The sequence below is a fragment of the Microtus pennsylvanicus genome, chromosome 15 (genome assembly GCF_037038515.1).
Source record: "Microtus pennsylvanicus isolate mMicPen1 chromosome 15, mMicPen1.hap1, whole genome shotgun sequence".
In the NCBI taxonomy this organism is placed as follows: Eukaryota; Metazoa; Chordata; class Mammalia; order Rodentia; family Cricetidae; genus Microtus; species Microtus pennsylvanicus.
In genome coordinates, this window is record NC_134593.1 from 14,801,725 (window position 1) to 14,822,201 (window position 20,477).

The following is a 20,477-nucleotide window of genomic DNA, read 5'->3' on the forward strand; positions in this document are numbered from 1 at the left end:
GTTAAAGATGACCTGAGCCACCATATGGGTGCTGGGAACCAAACAGCACCCTCTGGATCCTTTGAAAGAACGTCAAGTGCTCTTAACCGCTGAACCATCTCTCCAGCCCCAACCCAATTATCTTTTTTTTTGTTTGTTTAATAACACACTGAGTCCAATTAGTGCTGCTCATCTATTCATTTCCTCTAAAGGAAACTGATGCTCCTTCCCCCAGGAGCCACCAAATTCAATAGCTCATCTGATAGGGCGGGAGCTCTTCTGGCTAGAGTACTGGCTGGCTTGATCGTGTGCAGGCAACAGAGCTGCTGTGAGTTCTGACTGCAGCCGCCCTAAAACATCCAGAAGACAGCGTTTCACTTGGCTTCTCCCTGAACTCTGTCTCTTACCACCTTTCCCCCCTTTCTTCGACGATCCTCGAGTCTTATGTGTGTGGGGTGACACAGATGTCGCATCTGTGGCTGAGCACTCCAGACACGTCTCCGCAGCGGCCACCACCCACTATGGCAAAGACACTTCTCTAATCAGGTCCGATAGCTACACTATTGCGAAGGTGTAGCGATGGGAATTTAGAGAGCGGTGTGATACGGCAGTAGGTTTACTGCTGTGAGCTCCCGTCAAGGATTCTCGGCCGGGTTTACAGTACCAAGGATGTGTTTCCTCCTGTGGAGCTGGTTACCCCGTAACACCCACGCCACTTCTGCCGCCTCATTATGGTAGCTCAGTGTTCAGAGCCTGGCAAGACTGCTGATGACTCCTCCAACCTCAGCTGCCAGCACGGCACTTTCCAGGCCTAGGAGCGGCTGCCACTTTCAGATGCTCGTGCATTTACAGACATCTGTAGAACTCGCTTTTTCCTTAACAGAATCTTGCTATGTAGCCAGAAATGGCCTCCAACCGGTAACAGTCCTCCACCAGTCTCCTAAGAACTGAGATCACAGGCCTGAAATGAGGCCCAGCTACCAGTTATTAACTGGGGATAAAAGCGAGTTAAAAAAAAAAAGTATGTTAGCGCGGGCGGTGGTGGCGCACTCCTTTAATCCCAGCACTTGGGAGGCAGAAGCAGGCGGATCTCTGTGAGTTTGAGACCAGCCTGGTCTACAAGAGCTAGTTCCAGGACAGGCTCTAAAACCACAGAGAAACCCTGTCTCGAAAAACCAAAAAAAAAAAAAAAAAAAAAAAAAGTATGCTAGGGGTGGAGAGATGGCTCAGTGGTTAAGAGCACTGGTTATTCTGCCAGAGGTGCTGAGTTCAATTCCCAGAAACCACGTGGTGTCTCACAATCATCTGTATTGGGATCTGATGCCATCTTCTGGCGTGCAGGCATACATGAAGATGGAGGACTCATTAAAAAAATAAATCAATAAAATTTAAAGCCAGGCAGGGGTGGTGTATGCCTTTAATCCCAGTACTGGGGAGGCAGAAGCAGGTGGGTCTCAGTGAGTTCGAGGCCAGCCTGGTCTACAAAGCAAGTTCCATGATAGCCAGGACTGTTACACAGAGAAACATTTGTCTCGAAAAATAAATTTTAAAAAGAAAGAAGAAAAAAGGAAAGTATGTGTACCATGATCTCATGCCCATAAAGATGTTTGTATATACTACAAATATATACTACATGAATACAAAACATGTTTGTCTGATTTAGATCACTTACAAAATTACATTTTGTGTAATTAAAAAAAAAGCTAGGATTCAGCTCCAAGTCTGTCGAATAATACCAATCAGAACAACTGGGAATGGCATTGTGTGTTTATAGTTCCAGCACTGCGGAGTGGATAAGGAGCAGTTCCAAGACAGCCTGTACTACAGGAGACTGTCTCTAGAACAAACCGGCTGAACAAACAGCACAAGACAAAAACCAAAGTCCGTCACAAGTGAACTCCGTTCAGGTGTGCGCACTAGGGGGCAGAGGAGCGAAGATAGGCAAGGTGGCAGGGGAAAGTCGCCAAAGGGGAGGAAGGGCAGCTGGGCTTTGTGGTCGCCAGGGGGCAGTAGTGTAGGGCAACCCAAACTACCAGCCCTGGGCCTCTAAAGCCAGGCAGGACAAGTCAGAGGTCACACGTCTCACTCCTATGCCTAAGGCCTAAACCTAGGAGAGTTTGCGGTAGAGGATGCTCTAATCTGAAAGTGTCTGCCTTTCTGAGCAATCTTTTACATTAATACCCCACTGGTGCCAAACGGTTCTCTCTCCTGCCTGCTTTCTTTTGCAACACCACAGCGGGGAAATTGAGTCACTGGGAGGAGAGGGGAAAGACAGCCGAAGTCACCCTCCCGGGCCTTCCAGACGAGGGAAGGGGGAGGGTGCTCCAGGAAAACAAAGCGGGGTGGGTGGGGAGGCGGTTGGCTGGGCAGAAGCTGAGCCAGACACATGGAGAAACACTGCCCAGGATCAAAGGAAATATGACATTTGAAAAGAATGTGCGCGTCTGTTTGTGCCGCTGAGCGGGGGGTATAAGGGAGCAGGGCCCGGGCTGATTTCCGGGTCTGTCCTCCATGGCTTCCCACCTCCGCCCGCCCTCCTTTTAGGTGCAGGATAGATGTTCTCGAGGTGCTCTTCGTGCTCCTTGCCCGTGGGTACTCCAGTGCCGAGGTGAAGCAGGACGGCAATGTAACCTGAGAAGAACCGAAGGGAAGAGAGGGGGGAAAAAAATCAAACCAGGCCGTCTCCCCGCTCGGCCTCGGAACATTCTTCTCTCCCGCCCGCCAAGCCCCTCCCGCCGCACGGCCCTGGGCTTGTAGCCGGGGCAGCGCCGCACGTCATTGGGGTCCCCCGGGGCTGGGGGGGGTCCCCAGGACGGGCTCGGGGGAGGACTGAGAGGAGGAGGGGCGCCGCCTCGGCCGCCAAGGAGCTGGGGCCCGTCAGGCCAGCCCCCCTTCCCTCTGCCCCGCAGAGCCTGTTTCTCATTAGAGTAATGGGCGCGGTCCCCGCCCGGCTCCCGAGTGTTTGTAAACGTCTGACCCGAGGGCCGGCGCTTAACCCTTTCGGTGCTGGCCTCCGGTGGCTGCTGGGGGCGCGGCCCAGATCCGGAGGGATTGAAGATTAGAGCTCCGTGAGGCTTCTTAGGGAAGTTTGACGCAAATGGTTAGCGTGCCGGGCAGGACCGTGACTGCTCCCCTGCCCCGCGGAACCTGTAGCCCAAATCAAGAATCTCCGGTCCCACGTTCTTTTCTTCCCACTGGGACATCCCCCCTTTTTTTCTTTTTCTTGCTTGCCCTTCCTAGAAACTCCAGTCCAGGTCTTCCTCCCCTGCCCAGGTGACAGGTGTCCAGCCCTGGGGCCAAAGTTTTCAGCTCCAGGCCCCTTCTAAACCTGGCTTGGAATTTAGGAGAGCCGGGAGGGGAATGCCCTTGGGAGAGAGAGAGAGAGAGAGAGAGAGAGAGAGAGAGAGAGAGAGAGAGAGAGAGAGAGAGAGAGAGAGAGAGAGAGAGAGAGAGAGACTTTCTAGTCTGCAGCTCGAGGGGGGGTGGGAGGGGGAGAGAGAGAGAAAGGGACCCGACTTCCTCCAAGGAAGCTAATTAATGGCCTATCTAGGCGGCTAGGACCAGGGTATCGGCAAAGTCCGGCCTGGATCTATGCCCAGAAGGGGCGGTGGGCCTTTAAAGGCTTCCTGGGTTAGAAAAGTCTGAGAGGCTTCCCGGACAACTAAAAGTTCTGCATCCTCAGAAAATGGGAGGAGTGGCCTGTGGAGGTGATGGGTAAGCAGTGCAAAAGCTCCCTGAAGGCCCAGGTACAGTGGTTTCAGCGAGGGTGGAGAAAGGAATGGCCTCCTCTTAGAACAGCTCAGAACCTCTCTCAATTCCGCAACTCTTTCTACTCAGACTTGGATTGACAGCGCAGAAGCGGTGGTCTTTCTTAGGAGATGCTAGCTGCACTACTCTTCAGATCTTAAGGAAGGATGTACCACGGACCCGCCACACTGGGAGCCCAGAATATGGCCTCTTTAAGGCGACTCGGATTCCCCCCACCCCCTCCCTCCGCAGAGACTAAATAAGTTGAGGTTTGGGCTCCCAGTGAGAAGTGATTGTCACTACTGCGAGCCAATAGGTACCATTAGGGTCCTGTAACGTTTGAAGGGAACACTTTCCAATTCAGTTTTTTCTCCCCCTTTGGAGGGGGCGGGACTGGAGAGATGACTGAGAGGAGGGGAGTGGGGGAGGACTAGGGGCGCGTGGTTTTCCCATTTCATCCCTGGAGGAGGGGCTGGAGCATCCCTGGTAGCCAATCAGGGACAGGCTGGGGGGGCCGCTTTGAAGAAGTTTGGGGGAAAAAAGTTTGGAAAAGTTTCTATAATAACGAGGGGGCGTCCGGAGGGAGGCGGCAGCGACAGAAGAGGGGGCGTCTCAGAGAAAGGGAGGGAGGGAGCCACCCGCGCGTGAAGCTACAGCAGCGTCCAGAGCCTCCCCCTCCCACCCAGGCGGGACCTGGGGGCTCCGGCCGGACCCATGGGGGCGGCAAGCTGCGAAGATGAGGAGCTGGAATTTAAGCTGGTGTTCGGGGAAGAAAAGGAAGCCCCCCCGCTGGGCGCGGGGGGCCCTGGGGAAGGTTAGTGTGGGGCTGGGAAGGGGTCATCTGGCCAGTGACTGAAGGGCCGGGGCGATCTGAGTTAGGACACTTTGGAGGTAGTGAGCCTGGGGTGGGGGTTGAGGTGGGTCAGAGGTTGAAGGGAGCTGAGGGACTACCAAGGCTGAGGAAGTGAGGCTGGGGGCCATGGCACCACTTTTTCCTTTTTAGGTCGTGACTGGGGTGGGAGTGGGGGTGTTGTTGGCTACGCGCCGCCTCCCGGCTAGGCCGGCTGTCTCTGTGATGGGGGGCGGAAGGGAATCTCGGCCCCCAAGAGCCCGGGGTGCCGGCTTGAGAAGGGGTGGGTTGGTTCTGGAGTTTGAGGCTTTCGGACCTAGGCCTGGTCCTGCAGACGTGACGCCTGGGGCTGGGGGCTCTTTCGGGCAGCGCAGGGGCACCCCTCCCCCTCCCCCTGTCTAGCCGCAATGAGAGGCAGATGGCGGGGATCGAGCCGGGGGCGGCGGCCGGCGCTCGCACGGAATCCGCGCTGCCCGCTGCCCCCACCCCCCGGTTGGCTGGGCCCCCGCACGCATCACCCTTCGGCTGCACCCCCGCCCCCTTTTGGGGGGGCGAGGGAGGAGCCACCTCCCCTTGTCACCGCAGACATGCCCCCATCCTTCCCACCCCCAGGCCACTGTTGCGATGGTAACTGGGGTTTCAGCCAACACCATTTGGGGGTTTGGGAGCCGTTGCTAATTGGGTTCATGTGTGAATCGCCCCCGGCCCAGCCCAGAGCCTGGGCAAACACACCTCTAGGCCCAGCTCTAGCACTCCGCAGCCTGCTGTCCTCACCTTAAGTCCCACCTTCTCTAGTACCCTAGGACCTAGGACCAGGGATTCAGAATATGGGGTTCTGGCATGCCTGTATCTCGTTTCCATCTTCTGATGTTCAACTTTGCTTTTGTTCTGAGACTAGGAAACCCCTCCTAGATGAGCAGCATATCAGGATTTGGGAGCTAACCATCCGAGGAACCTAGACATCTCACCAGCTTCTCTCTCCCTATCTCCCTCTATCCCCCTTTCCTTTTTGGCAGAGCTGGACTCAGAGGATGCCCCTCCCTGCTGTCGTTTGGCCCTTGGGGAACCCCTTCCTTATGGTGCTGCCCCTATTGGTATTCCCCGACCCCCACCCCCTCGGCCAGGCATGCACTCACCACCACCCCGTCCGGCCCCTTCACCTGGCACCTGGGAGAGCCAGCCGGCTCGGTCGGTGAGGCTGGGGGGCCCAGGAGGGAGTGCGGGGGGTGCTGGGGGAGGTCGTGTTCTTGAGTGTCCCAGCATTCGGATCACTTCCATCTCTCCCACGCCTGACCCACCGACCTCGCTAGAGGACACTCCTGAAACCTGGGGAGATGGCTCTCCTAGAGATTACCCCCCACCAGAAGGCTTTGGGGGCTATCGAGAGGCAGGAAGCCAGGGCGGAGGTGCCTTCTTCAGCCCGAGCCCTGGCAGCAGCAGTCTGTCTTCGTGGAGTTTCTTCTCCGATGCCTCGGACGAGGCCGCCCTGTATGCAGCATGCGACGAGGTGGAGTCTGAACTTAATGAAGCAGCCTCTCGCTTTGGCTTGAGCTCTCCACTGCCTTCGCCCCGGGCTTCTCCTAGGCCCTGGACCCCGGAGGATCCATGGAGCCTCTACGGTCCAAGCTCCGGAGGCCGAGCGCCAGAGGATAGCTGGCTACTCCTCAGCGCTCCTGGGCCCATCCCAGCCTCCCCGCGGCCTGCTTCACCCTGTGGCAAGAGGCGCTATTCCAGTTCAGGAACCCCGTCTTCGGCCTCCCCAGCTCTGTCCCGCAGGGGCAGCCTTGGGGAAGAGGGTCCAGAGCCACCTCCACCGCCCCCATTGCCTCTGGTCAGGGATCCTAGTTCTCCAGGCCCTTTTGACTATGTCGGAGCTCCAACAACCGAGAGCATCCCTCAGAAAACCCGGAGGACTTCTAGCGAGCAGGCGGTGGCCCTGCCTCGGTCTGAGGAGCCTGCCTCCTGCAATGGGAAGCTGCCCTCCGGAACAGAAGAGGCAGTGGCCGCTCCGGGAGGTCTGCGGAAAGAGGTGGCTGGCATGGACTATCTAGCAGTGCCTTCTCCCCTTGCATGGTCCAAGGCCCGGATTGGGGGACATAGCCCCATCTTCAGGTGAGGGCCAGATCTGGCACCCCTCTGCTCTTCAACCCATTCTACTCAGGGAGCAGGAAAGTCGAAGGACAGGTTTAAAGACAGGTCCTGGTTCCAGGTGTGCTCCACTTCTCAGAAGAGCTTCTGCAACAGGACCCCAGCAGCTAATTGGTTTTAAGGCAATTTAGTTTAAAAACAAACACCTCCCCAAAAGCCAGCAGACTGACAATGGGCTGTTTCCTGTGGACCTATTAGAAAAAGCCTCTTCAGTATTCTAAGAATGGTTATTGGTTATCGTAAACCCCTTTAGGGTTCCCACACCTCCTGGCCAGTACTGTCTCAGGCAGATTGATTTTAGCCTATGGCTGATTTAGACAGAACAGGTAGAAGAACCCTGTGTTCCATTACAAGAAGCCCACCACTAACTCTTTGTCTAGGTGCGGGTCTTAAGAACCCCACTTCCAATCTGAATAAAGTTACATGCATTTGCAAGTCAACGAATTCATATTGAAACTTGCCTTTCTATCCCTTCTAGTCTCTCAATCCTGCCCATTTCAATAGTCCTAACCCCTGAGCTGTCAGACTGAGGTGTCTCCATCCTGAGAAGTTTCTAGAGGGAAGCTAGACTCACTGGGATTCCCATAGGCAATGTTTCTCAACTTAGGCATACTACTGTGTTGAGTTGGACAATTTCTTGTGCAGGGCTGTACTGATTGAGCAGCCTCCTAGGCCTTAATTCATTAGACACTAGTAGCAGCTTTTGCATTCGTTATGGTAAGTAAAAGACTGCAAAATATGGGGCCTGGGGGAAGGGGCAGGAAGTTACCAGTTGAGACTTACTAGCCGAGTCTGTAAGCGCAATTTCAGAAAAGCAGTCCTTAGCCCTTGCAACTTTTCCTACTTAGCCCCAACTAGCAGGAAGGAGTTGACCTGCTAGCAGAGTAGCCTGCCCCTAGCTTCTACTTTAGGCTTCTGCCCTCAGCCTTTCTATTTTTCTAATGCTTTTTCTGGTCTAAAATGGCACTTCTGTGCTGTACCTGCCCTCCTAGATAAGAGGATGAGTATGGCCTTTGGGTTCCTCTGTTTCTTGGTAAAACCTTCAATCCTTTGTCCAGAACCTGGGAGAAGGGAGTCTCAGTGCTATTGCCATCTTTCGTGCATGAGCGCGTGCGCGCGCACACACACACACACACACACACACACACACACACACACACACACACCTTCAAAGGACCTTGTTCCCTATCATTTCCCCTGTTTCTGAGATTTTGGAATTGACTTTTGCCGTGATTTCCTATTTCTCCCATACCCACACTGCCTTCTCCCTCACACACCCAGTGTGATGCTGATGGGGCTGAGGTTCCAGACGACCATACTCTCCTCTTCCACCCAGGACCTCTGCCCTACCTCCCCTGGACTGGCCTTTGCCCAGCCAGTATGAACAGCTGGAGCTGAGGATTGAGGTGCAGCCTAGAGCACACCATCGAGCCCACTACGAGACAGAGGGCAGCCGAGGTGCTGTCAAAGCTGCCCCTGGAGGTCACCCTGTGGTCAAGGTAAGGGGCAGAAGGCAGGCCCGACTTTCTGTCTCTTCTCCCGTCCCAGATTCCTGCAAATGAGCTTCAGCCATACACAGAATCATGGCACTGCCCTTTCCCACACTCTCAGCTGTGACCCCGCAGGCAGCCCAGGGGGGGGGGCTGGAACCGGGGAAGGAAGGGTACATAGCAAGGACCCGGATATACTTTCTACTCTTCTTTTCTGTTCTCCTACACCCCCACGCTCCCCAACTTATCCCACGGGACATCAGCCTCATGTCTACTTTGGAAAATGGTGACTCGCCAGATGTGGGGGAGGGTTTCAGCTGAGGCCAAAGGTCACTGGGAGTTAGGTTTTCTCTATATTGAGTTGGCCTAGTCTTTCTTGGAAGCTCTTCCTCTTTTGCCCAGCCCAGTTTGGGCCTTCCAAGAATAACACTGTGAACTTGACTGTGAACATTTTCTCTACAGCGGATACCCAGTTTCCCACAGGGAATCCCTTACAGGGTATTCATCTTTCACCATTCCCATCCTTGGACAGGAAAAGCCAAGGATGGATAAAGGGTGAAAAACTCTGGGGCTTTCAAACAGGTGCTTCTGTCTCCTCCTGCCAGCTCCTAGGCTACAGTGAGAAGCCGCTGACTCTCCAGATGTTCATTGGCACTGCGGATGAAAGGAGCCTGCGGCCGCATGCCTTCTACCAGGTGCACCGTATCACTGGCAAGATGGTGGCCACGGCCAGCTATGAAGCTGTAGTCAGTGGTACCAAAGTGTTGGAGATGACCTTACTCCCAGAGAACAACATGGCCGCAAAGTAAGTCCCCAGTCAACTTTCCCCCAGCCGGCAGAATTTAAGACCAGAAAGCCCCCCCTTTTTCTCTTTCCCAGAAGAGCTAGATATATCATCACTCCAAGTCAGTTTCCAGCTTTCTAGGCAAGTGTTTTGTGTAGCAAGTTTTTCTCTGTCTGGCAAGCCAGCTTGAAAGTAACGGCACAGATACTTCTGTTATGAAAGAAAAGAATTACGAAAATTATTATGAAAGCTTGGCCTATAGCGTAGGTTTGTTCCTAACTGGCTCTTATGACTTAACCCTTTATATTCATCTACATTCTATCACATGGCATTACCTCTCTTCTCTTGCACCTCCTCTTTCCTCTGCGTGTCTCCTAGTGCCTCAGTTCCTCCTCTTCTTTCTTTCTCTTTGGAAGGCCCATCTATTGCTCCTGCCTACCTATTGGCCATTTAGCTTTTTATTATACCAATCACAGCAACATATTTTCACACAATGTACAAATATCCCACAGCACTTCCCCCCTTTTCTCTAAATAAAAAGAAAAGATTTTAATTCTGACATAGTAAAACTATATACAATAGTAACAATTATTAAGTAAGGACTACATTCACAATGTCCAGTCCATTTGTATTTGGCAAATTTGGAGAAAGTACTGTATTGCCTACCCTATCAAAGTTTTATACCTAAACCACTTTCTATCATAACTATGTATTGCCATCCTAAAAAATATCTTTTTAGACCTTAAATCATCTTCTTACATAATCAACTTAAGATTTTATGTTTCTCAACCTTATAAACTTTACATTTCTTATGCAAGTTTCTTTTCTGACTTTGATAACAATAAACTGTAACTATTATTATCTCATCTTCAACCTCCATCAAAGACCCAAGAAGAATATACTATTACCTGAGTAAACAGGAAGTGTAGAACAAACAACTTCCAAAACTACAGAAATGACAGAGACGGCTGACTGCCTAGATAGTCACTCAAGGTTCATCTGCAACATTGGGGCATCCACCTTTTGCCTATGGGCCTAGAATATCTGACAGACTTTTCTGTGAAGCAGGAATTTTAAAGGACTGTCTTACTTGTCTTGGCAAAGTTCAGCAGCTGCTTTCTTTTGTGTCCTGTTTGTCCAGTTTGGACAGCATATTGTCAGCAGTCGAGGCAAGGGCAGTTTCTTGCCCAGTGGCTAGCTTTGCCACATTGGAAGCAAACTCCATATGGAGATTCTTTGATAACCATCATTCCTCTTTTGAAGAAAATTGGTGCTACCAGGAGCAGACATGTCTCACTGTCATCAAAAGCTTTATGTTATTGAAACATCTTAAATTTCATATTCTGTAGATTTCTGAAGTGTTTGAAGACAACCCATCTAAGAGATATCTGTTTAACCTTGAAAACTTGACCATCTGACTACAAGTTTGATTGTTAGATGACTAAGAACTAACATGTCTTTATTTATTATCCCAAATAGCTTTCAAGGGCTAAGCTTTACATTACATTTTTAAATGAGCTGCACAGGTATAACACCTTAAATAAGAGTAGAAACACATATACAGTAAAAGAAAAATAATCTTAAATTTGTATCAATATACAAAAATCCATACCAATGTAAAATAATGGAGACTAGTGGTTGTTCAAAAGTAGGTGTAACAATCCACCCTTTTGTCCCATCATTTCTATACTATATCCTCCCTTTTTCTTTTCAGAAAGAGATTCCTGAATCTAATCTCCTTTGTTCAGCTTTTTTCCTGACCATGACCAACAACAACTTGTATCCAACTCCCCCTAAGTGATGATAAGCATCTGTAATCCATTGAAAGTCCAAACCACCCAGTCCATCTCTCAGGAATGTGGTGTCCTGTTTTCTAGACTGATTTCTGCTGTCTGGGGGCGACAGAATCTTCAGGGGACCCTGAGAAAACTGGGATAATGGTCAAGTCCTGGGAGAACTAGCTGTATTATTTTTTGTTTAGTCTCTGTGTGATGGGAAAGTGTAGAACTTATCTGAAGTCTTGGCTGGATAGTCTGTAAGACTGGACCATCTCAGCTAGCAGCTTTGAAGCTGTTCTGGATGCAGAATTTTGAGGAAACTGCAATAGAGACACTCTGAGAGGCTTGATCACCTGGGCTACTTGTCTTTATTGGTGTCTGGTTCTTTTTTTTTCTGAAAAGCAAACTTTTAAAGGTAGCATATACATCTGTATTAACACAAATATGGACTGTGCAGTGTGTACAAGAGAGCTAAAGATGATTTTTTGTTTTATGTTTGAGCAGGTAAAAGGCATCTGTAAATTTTATGTTTTTTTTGACTGTATAACCAAACCTCATACTGTGCTACATGAAAAGATGACATGTAATAATAAGTATGAATACTCTATACATAACAAGATTTATCATGTCTCATCCAGTCTCAGAGCTGTTCCCATAGTAGAGGGACCAGCATATATATCTCCCGTCTTTTTTGGTTTCTTTTTTCATGTCTGTAGCCAAGATTTTCAGGAGGTTTTTCCCTCAGTCAGATCTGATCTTTATTAATTTTGAAGGGAACCATAACTTTTTGTTTCCTGTGGAAACAAAGGCATAGTCTCTTCCCCAATGCAATAGATTTTCTGACTTTTATTTTGAAGTTAAGGCATTCTTAAAATATATAGGTTGATTTCCTTTAGCAGTTTCCATAATTCAATATCTTTCTGTAGCTATTGTTTTTTTGTTCATTAACATTAAAAAATTTAAAGTCAACAAAGCACCACACAAGATCCAGACACCATGTGTTTTTTTTCCCATCTTTATGTGGCTTTTTTCTTTTATATTACTTTACTCCCTCTTTAAAGATTTTACTTTATTATTTTTAAACTATTTATTCTTTTATGACTGCCTATACCCCTTTTCTTTTTTCTCCCCCAGCATCTAAGTCATTTTTACGCATACTGTAACCTATTCAGAGGGTTTTTTGGTTTTTTTTGGCCTGGAATTGACTTTATGAAGCTCCTGTAGTCATACTCTTGCAGCATTCTCTGACACATGAGCCAAATCTTAAACTGCTAAGCTGTGGCTAGGCCCTCTGCCATGAGGCTCTCTCTCATGGCCTCGCGGCTGGCTCTGCTCACTTAGGGTCAGTGAGAATGGAGCCACTTGTTCAGAACTCTGTTTTCTTAGCTTTCTCTGGCCTTATGTGGACCCACGTTGGGCACCATATGGAGCAAGCTTTCTTGTCAGACTATCTATGGATCACCAGCCTACAGATAATGACCTGGAGACTTCTTATTAATTATGAGAGTTCAGCCTATATCTTAGGGTTGTTTCAAACTAGGTCTTATAACTTAAATTAACCCATTTATATTAATCTAAGTTCTATCACATGACTTTATCTCTCTTCCATCTTGCATCTCCTGTTTTCTCTCTGTGTCTCCTGGCATCTCTCGCCTGCCTCCATTCCTCCCTGTCTTCCTTTCTCTCTGCCAGGAAGTCCCACCTATCTCTCTTGCGTATCTATTGGCTGTTCAACCTTTTATTACATTCATCACAGCAACACATCTTCTTACAGTGTACAAATGTTTTGCAACAATTTTGTACCATTGAGCTATAGCCTCAGCTCAACTTCCTCCTCCTTCTCAAAGTCCTGGGAATTGAACCTAGGGCTTTATATACACTAGGGAAATGCTCTGTCACCAAGTCTCATCCCCAGTCGGTTTCTGACCTTAATGTCTAAGAAAGTATTTTTTGAGGCTGGGGAGCTTTCTTGGAGGCCATGTCTAGATTAGAAAATGGACTGAGGGTGGGAGCTTCCCTTCTGGAAATGTATCACCACCTCGCCTTTGCCTAGGAAGGCTTACCATCTCGCCTTTGCCTAGGAAGGCTTACCATCTCGCCTTTGCCTAGGAAGGCTTACCATCTCGCCTTTGCCTAGGAAGGCTTACCATCTTTCCTTTGCCTAGGAAGTCTTACCATCTCTCCTTTGGCTAGGAAGTCTTATCATCTCTCCTTTGGCTAGGAAGTCTTATCATCTCTCCTTTGGCTAGGAAGTCTTACCATCTCTCCTTTGGCTAGGAAGTCTTACCATTTCTCCTTTGGCTAGGAAGTCTTACCATCTCTCCTTTACCTTCAGCATTGACTGTGCTGGAATCCTGAAGCTTCGAAATTCAGACATTGAACTTCGGAAGGGTGAGACGGACATCGGGCGCAAAAACACACGTGTGCGGCTGGTGTTCCGTGTACACGTGCCTCAGGGCGGCGGGAAGGTCGTCTCTGTGCAGGCAGCGTCAGTGCCCATCGAATGCTGTGAGCAAACAGGCCCCAGCCAGTTCTCTGTATCTCGCAGCTCCTTTGTCTGTCTATCACCCATTTCCTCTACATAGTGTCCTGTGCCCTGCATGTGGTGGGTGGTCCTATAGAGGACTCAGCTCTCCTTCTGCCATGATGAGGAAGAGGTGAAGGTGGTATTTTAGTTTACCCCTGCTACAGACTCTGTCTCGGGGACGGTCCAGATGAACCTGTACCTCTCTGCCCCGTCTCTGTTTCAGGAGTGGACCTTGCAAGTCTGTGTGGTTTCATGGTTGCTGTTGGTTCTCTTTTTCTATTTGCTCCTGGAAAGAGGGCTTCCCCAAGCTCTAGTGCCGGAAAGGGCTGTCCTTTCTGTACCCAGCCCAGCCAGACTCCTTTCTTATACTACTTTGCAGCCCAGCGCTCAGCCCAGGAGCTGCCCCAGGTGGAGGCCTACAGCCCCAGTGCCTGCTCTGTGAGAGGAGGGGAGGAACTAGTGCTGACCGGTTCCAACTTCCTGCCAGACTCTAAAGTGGTGTTCATTGAGAGGGGCCCTGGTGAGTACCCCCTGAGGAGAGGAGGGGAGTAGAGCTAACAACCTGCAGGTGAGACTCTGCGGCTGTCACAGAAGCACCCAGCTGAGCCTCCCTGGTTTACAGTCAGTTTCTCGTGGATGTGACCACAGCTAACACATCAAGGATAGTGAGCAAATACAAGAAATACACATCCTGCTTATTAAAGTATTAAAGAGGAACTGGCTTTGAGACAGTTTATCGTCATGAAAAAAGTATATGAAGTGAAGAAGGGACTTACAATTACTGTGGATTTCCCTGAGCCTGTCCTGAGCTCAGAGATAAAAGCCCAGCTGTAACTATGGGGTGCCCCAAAGATGGAGCTGTAGGGGTGGAGAAATGGGAGACAGGATTCTGGGTCCTTCCTTCAACCCTTCTCATGATGGCCCAGCCCCCAGACCACAGTTAGCACCCTGGGGTACATATCGTGAGTCTTGGTCTTAGTGCCTTCCTTCAAGATGGGACCCAGTACTACCTCACTATCTGTCTTGTTGGTATCATGGGAGGGGATGTCTGAGTTAGCTGGTGAAAGAGTTCCAGGGATACTTCTAACACTCTCTCTAGGTCCCTGCCATTTCCCTTGGCTTTAGTTTGTCTTTTGACCCACTTGGGGACAATTTTAAAACCTGTCTTTGTCTGGTACAGTCTGTGCCAGACCTGCTAAGGATCTTTTAAAATCTGATTGACTCCAGCAGAAGGGGGAAGGGAGGGCGCTGGGGCAGTGAGTGGGCCCTAGAGCTAGGCTGGAGCTCTTTCTCTCCTGCTCAGATGGCAAGCTGCAGTGGGAGGAGGAGGCTGCGGTGAATCGGCTACAGAGCAGTGAGGTACCAGTGTCCCTGGGGTACCCAACCTGGTGGTGGGGTGAGGGGTGGAAGAAGTAAGGAATTCTCAAGAGGGTCCCCTTAGAGGCTGGTGGAACTCTGAGTTCGGGGGCAATCCTGGTCTACAGAGAGAGTTCCAGGACAGTCAGTTAGAGACCCTGTCTCCAAAACAAAACAAACAAACAAGGTCTTTGCCTGGGCAGTGGGGATGACACCTTTAATTTCAGCACTCCAGAGGCGGAGACAGGTGGGTCTCTGTAAGTTCGAGGCCAGCCTGGTCTACAGAACAAGTTCCAGAACAGTTAAGGCTGTCCTGTCTCAAAAAATAGTAAGAAAAGGAAAGAAAGAAAGAAAGAAAGAAAGAAAGAAAGAAAGAAAGAAAGAAAGAAAGAGAGAGAGAGAGAGAGAGAGAAAAGAAAAAAACAACAGAAAAGGTTACTTCAGAGTAACTTTTTCTGGCCTGGAGGGTCTAGTTGCTTCATCTCCAGGGAACTGACTTTGCTCCTCAGCCTAGACTAGGAGATAAGGTTTGGGTTCATGGAAGGGTTGGACTGATATAAGACCTCCAAGGACTTGTGTCTCCTCCTCTGTCCTAACTAGGTGACACTGACTCTGACTGTCCCTGAGTATAGCAACAAGCGGGTATCCCGGCCAGTCCAGGTCTACTTCTACGTCTCCAACGGGAGGAGGAAGCGCAGTCCTACCCAAAGTTTCAAGTTCCTACCTGGTGCGCTCTGAGACTGCCTGTGGTGGGGGTGGAGGGGAACCTCAGTGTGAGGGGATACGGGGCAGATGAACCCTCGGAAGGGAAGGAGGTTGGAAGGTGTGTCCTGGTGGAATTGCCAGACCCTCACCAGCCTGCTGCCTCCTCATCTTCCCAGTGATCTTCAAAGAGGAGCCCCTACCAGACTCATCTCTCCGGGGCTTCCCTTCCACGTCGGGTCCCCCCTTTGGCACTGACATGGACTTCTCACCACCCAGGCCCCCCTACCCCTCCTATCCCCATGAAGACCCTGCTTATGAGACTCCTTACCTGTCCGAAAGCTTTGGTTATAGCACCCCCACTCTATACCCCCAGACGGGGCCCCCACCATCCTATAGATCAGGCCTGCGGATGTTCCCTGAGACTGGAGGTACCACAGGTTGTGCCCGCCCGCCTGCAGTCTCCTTCCTTCCCCGCCCCTTTCCCAGTGATCCTTATGGAGGACAGGGCTCTTCTTTTGCCCTGGGGCTTCCCTTCTCCCCTCCAGCTCCCTTTAGGCCTCCTTTACCTTCCTCCCCGCCCCTTGAAGACCCTTTCAATCCCCAGAATGCTGCCCACCCATTACCTGCTGAGGGCTACAATGAGGTGGGGCCAGGCTATACCCCTGGGGAGGGGGCTTCGGAGCAGGAGAAATCCAGGGGTGGCTACAGCAGCGGCTTCAGAGACAGTGTACCTATCCAGGGTATCACCCTGGAGGAAGGTGGGTGTGGGACTGGGGGCTGTGAGTGTGAGTGAGTGCAAGAGACCGGTTTGCGTGTGTGCTGAGGGCTGGAGCTTGGCTACTCAGAGACTGGGCAGCCTTAGTGTCACAGGGTAGTCAGGAGTCTCAGGAGCAAGTTCTTGGTGTATGTGTGGCCACCTGAATTCAACACCTTAATTCTGAAGGGCACATAGAGTATCTTCCAGATTTTTTTTCCCTCTGTCTCTGCCCTCCACCCTAATCACAAAATTTCAGTCCTAGAAGTATTTCAAGACCATTCTCTCTACTTCCCTGAATTCAAGCATTGAGTCTCAGGGAGGGACAGTGGCTTGTGGAAAGCTCAGTTGAGTGTTTTCCCTTACCGTATCTTTCCCTGGTGACTGTAGTTTGCTTTGGTGAAGAAGACCTCCCTCATTTGTCTCTTCAATGCTCAACCACGTCTGACCTGCTGCCACTGGCATAGGCCAAGCTGGCTATGATCCAGGGCTGGGAACCCACATGGATGGAGTTGGACACAATTTAGTTAGGAGCAGATGTTAAGAGACATTAGGGAAACTGAGGCCCAGCCAAAGAGGAATCCAGATGTATCCTAGCTGGAGGCTTGCCTGGAATTGAAGGGGGGCGCGGCCTCTGGAAAAGGAAAAGGCCCTGCCTTAGCCCTATCTTTCAACTGCCCTCCTTTACAGTGAGTGAGATCATTGGCCGAGACCTGAGTGGCTTCCCTGCCCGTCCTGGAGAAGAGCCTCCTGCCTGAACCACGTGTAGTGGCCCCAGAAGCCCCGCCTCCTTGCCCTTTTAACTGGGGCGATAGCTCCAGAAGCTTGGGGGCCAACTCTAGTTTCTTTTTGCCCAGCTTTTATCTTCCCGTCCCCTTCTCCCTCTCCCAGCTGAGGTGTGGCCCCCGGCCTGGTGCTGCCTTGAAAGGGAGTGAGAGTGTGGATAGGGGCTGAGGCCGGATGCCAGAACTGACGGGACGAAGATGCTGTCCGGGCTGTGGTGCGGGCAGGCTGGGCAGGTTGATGGGTAATAAAGTGCTCACTGACCAGCGCTTCAGCCTCCAGAGCTCCTTGGAGAAAGCAGGGATGCAAGCTTCCTCCAGCTCCGGTCGGAGGAGGCTGAGAAGTTGGGAAGAGCTGGGGCATGGCTTGGAGCGATGAATCTAAAGGGTCTCCCTGATGGAGGGGGTGAGGGCAAACAGAGGGGCTCCCGAGGCTCCCTGGCTGCAGCTGAGGTTGGAGTTCAGGATCGGCATGGCTTCTTTATCCTCCCTGCAGGTTCAGGTTCCTTAGCTTTGGGATGAGGCCTAGGAGTCTTTGGTGTTCCCAGGTCCCTGTCTGTATGTTGTCACCACCCAGATGATTCTGATTTATAGCCAAGGTGGGAAAAGGTCAGTCCAGCTTCTCACTAGAGAAAGAATCTGAGGTCCAAAGAGAGAAACAGGCTTGCCTAAAATCACAGCGGCGCAGCAGCACGCCGAGCATGGTCTCCCGGACTCCTGTCCCCACTGCACCCTCCGACGACATGCTAACCTGGAAGATTTGGGTCCCCGAGGCTTGCTCATTCTTTGAAGTGAGGGAGAGGATGAGAAAGAGTTGGCATGGGCTTACCCATGGAATCTCCTATCCTTGACGATTGTGAAGACAATCCGGAAGTATTTATCCTTTAGTTGTTAGACTTCAGGAAGCCTTGCAGCCTTCCTCAAAGCTCTGAATTCCTGGGGCTCACGGCATGCATGAGCTCCAGGCTTCCCTTGCAAATAAGCCCATGCTGGCCTTCTGCACAGGTAATTCATTGTCATTAGCAGATCAAGGCAGGAAGCCTGGTCTGTTCCTGGTCCTGATGGTTGCTGAGACCAAGGCACAATGAGCTGGTTAAGAGGCAGACTATCTACCTGCTTACCTGGAGCCTGGCGCACAGGCTAGGTATGGAGCCCAGTCAGCCTGAGAGGGTATACTCAAGACATTCAGAGAGCCAGTCCTTGGAAATCTTGCCTTGCCTCAAGGCTGCTTTGGTCCCTGCATTGTCCACTGAATCCAAATAGCCCAGGGAAGTCGCAGGAAAGTCACAGAAACTGAAGGACTGGAATGTTGAAGAACCTAAGTGACCTCTTCCCTCTGCCTATTGCTGCTTCACAATGAGTTTGCTTAGCCACACCCAGTTTGTGTCCTAGAACACAAGCTATCGCAAATCACATTGACATCAGCTGATCAGCTCACCTGGCCCTAGCAGGGTTTCCAAGAATTCCCCCAACCTGAATCCAGAGTCATTGCCCTATAATTTTCATGTTGGAGAGGACCATGGGGCACACGAGTTACTTCCAGCCTTACTCATTTCCACCCCCCACCTCTTATGGGATGGGTTAGTCTCCATGGGAACGAAGGGCTGTCGGGATAGGGATTGGCTGTCTTGTGTGGGTTACTTTTCTCTTGTGAGGAAATACGATAGCCAAGAGCATCTTAGAAGAAGTAAATTATTTTGGTTTATGGTTCCATAACCATAATGTGGGGAAAGTGTGGTAGCAGGAGCAGATCACATCTTAACCGCACAGGAAGCAGGGAGAGAAGGCATGAAGTAGCGTGAGCCTATGAAAACCCAAAGCCTGACCCCAAGGATGAACTTTCTCCAACAAGGCTCTTCCTTCTGGAGTTTTCATAATTTTCCCAAAGAGCACCCAACAGGAGACCAAACGTTCAAATACATGCATCCAGAGGGGACACTTCTCGTTCCTGTCACCCACACCTCCCAGAGCAGTTTGTGTCAATTCCTGCCAGAGTGCCAACTCTCAGTCCTGGCCAAATGTTTAGTGAGCAGCTGCTAAGTGCCAGTTTGGAGGACCTCTTAGTCTCTTGGGCTGGAACTCATTGTAGCAAAGGCACGTTCCACCACACCTGGCATTCTTTTTCTTTTTTGGGGATAGAGTCTCATTTAGCCCAGGCTGGCCTGGAACTCACGATGTAGCCAAGGATGAACTTGAAATTCTTACCCTTCTTCCTCCATCTCCTGATTGGGACTGTAGTGTCTGCCACCGTGCCCAGTCTTGTGCAGAGCCGGAAGTGAACCCCAGGCCTCTGATCCCGGTAGGCAAGCATTCCACACACTGAGCTGGGGCCCTGGCTCTCTGTTTTTTGTTTTATTTTCAGCACAGACTTGTGAGCAGCCTCCACTCTACTCAGCTATATTCTTGATGTTTAGGGCCCAGATATCTGTATTTTGTTTTTATTTATATGACAAGCTAGCCTGGAACTTAATATGGAGCTCGGGCTGATCTTGAACTTGCTGCTATCCTGTTTCACTGGGAGTACAACCACTATGCCCACTTTGGCTCAGGAAAGTTGAGACTTAAAAAGCGTCAGATTCCAGAATAGCTTCGTTTCCCCTATCCAAATCCTGACTGTGTTGGTCTGAGGGGAAGCTCATATGGAAAAGTGAGCCAGTCTCTCACTGCAACCCATTTCTCCCCTTCCCTGGCTCTATGCAGCCATTCAGCCTTTGTCCCTATGGGAATAAGAGAGAGTTCATTCTGAGACAAACATGAATGACCATGGCCCATGAATAAGGATCCAGGATGCCCGAATGACATTTCCCACTATGGAAAAGGTTATCTGAAGTTAAAGTCACATGTAAAAGAAAGTTGTAAATTGATATGCTTACTTGGGTAGGTATGTTAGCTATGTGGGCTTCGGCAGAGCAGGGAAATTCTGTTGTTGGGTATAAGAGTCTTAGTTTTAGGTTTGGAGGACCCTGGTGGTCAGCTACATTCAGCGATATGTTTCAAGAGCTTTGTTAGGTCAGGTACAGAGATTTAGGACAGCTCGGAAAGGAACTAAAGATAGCCCAAGATAATCTTGGCTCGTAGTCAGCAGCATTCCTTCTCTCTGCATGTGATGTTCTGGTCGGTCTCAAGGGTCTTTAACACAGATGAGGTTTCTTTAGAGAACTTCATTTCACAAGAGAATCTAGCAATGGTCCCAAGTGTATCCCAGAGCCCTGGTACTGTAGCAGCTGCTCTAGGAACTTGCTGAGCCTCCTGTGCCTGGAACTCCGGGCCTGCAAGGTGCTGGGGGGAGGGAAGCAGCCTGGGACGCCTTCCAGTTGAGTTTTTGACTCTGCTTGGAGCTAGTTTTGTGAGGCCTAAAATCTTGCTGCTGGATTTACTGCATTGTGATGGGGAAAGGCCACACAGAAGTGTCATCTCACAATATCCTAGAAATGGCAGCTGCAAAGTGTGTAAGGACTTGACTGCTCCTTCACCCTTGTCTCCCACAAATCCTGCAGTGAAAACTCAAGTGTTATGCAGTGGGGACACGAGGGTCAGTGTTGCATTATGGACTTGAGCTTGAATGTCGAGGATGTCT

At 50.5% G+C, this 20,477-nt stretch overlaps 1 protein-coding gene across 2 annotated transcripts; it reads left to right on the forward strand.

Moving 5' to 3' along the window:
- Nucleotides 1-3,479: 3,479 nt before the first annotated feature.
- Nucleotides 3,480-17,169, forward strand: Nfatc4 (nuclear factor of activated T cells 4). 2 transcript variants are annotated; one of them, XM_075949568.1, is made up of 12 exons: nt 3,480-3,725; nt 3,817-4,042; nt 4,413-4,540; nt 5,593-6,688; nt 8,061-8,223; nt 8,820-9,019; nt 13,112-13,284; nt 13,683-13,823; nt 14,607-14,662; nt 15,260-15,386; nt 15,541-16,122; nt 16,809-17,169. In XM_075949568.1, the coding sequence occupies exons 3-12, from the start codon at nt 4,441-4,443 to the stop codon at nt 16,874-16,876; spliced, it is 2,706 nt and encodes a 901-aa protein (XP_075805683.1). In that variant the 5' UTR covers nt 3,480-3,725; nt 3,817-4,042; nt 4,413-4,440; the 3' UTR covers nt 16,877-17,169. The 2 variants fall into 2 exon arrangements, with proteins under 2 accessions (XP_075805683.1, XP_075805684.1); XM_075949569.1 differs by having other exon boundaries at nt 3,480-3,693.
- Nucleotides 17,170-20,477: the final 3,308 nt, after the last annotated feature.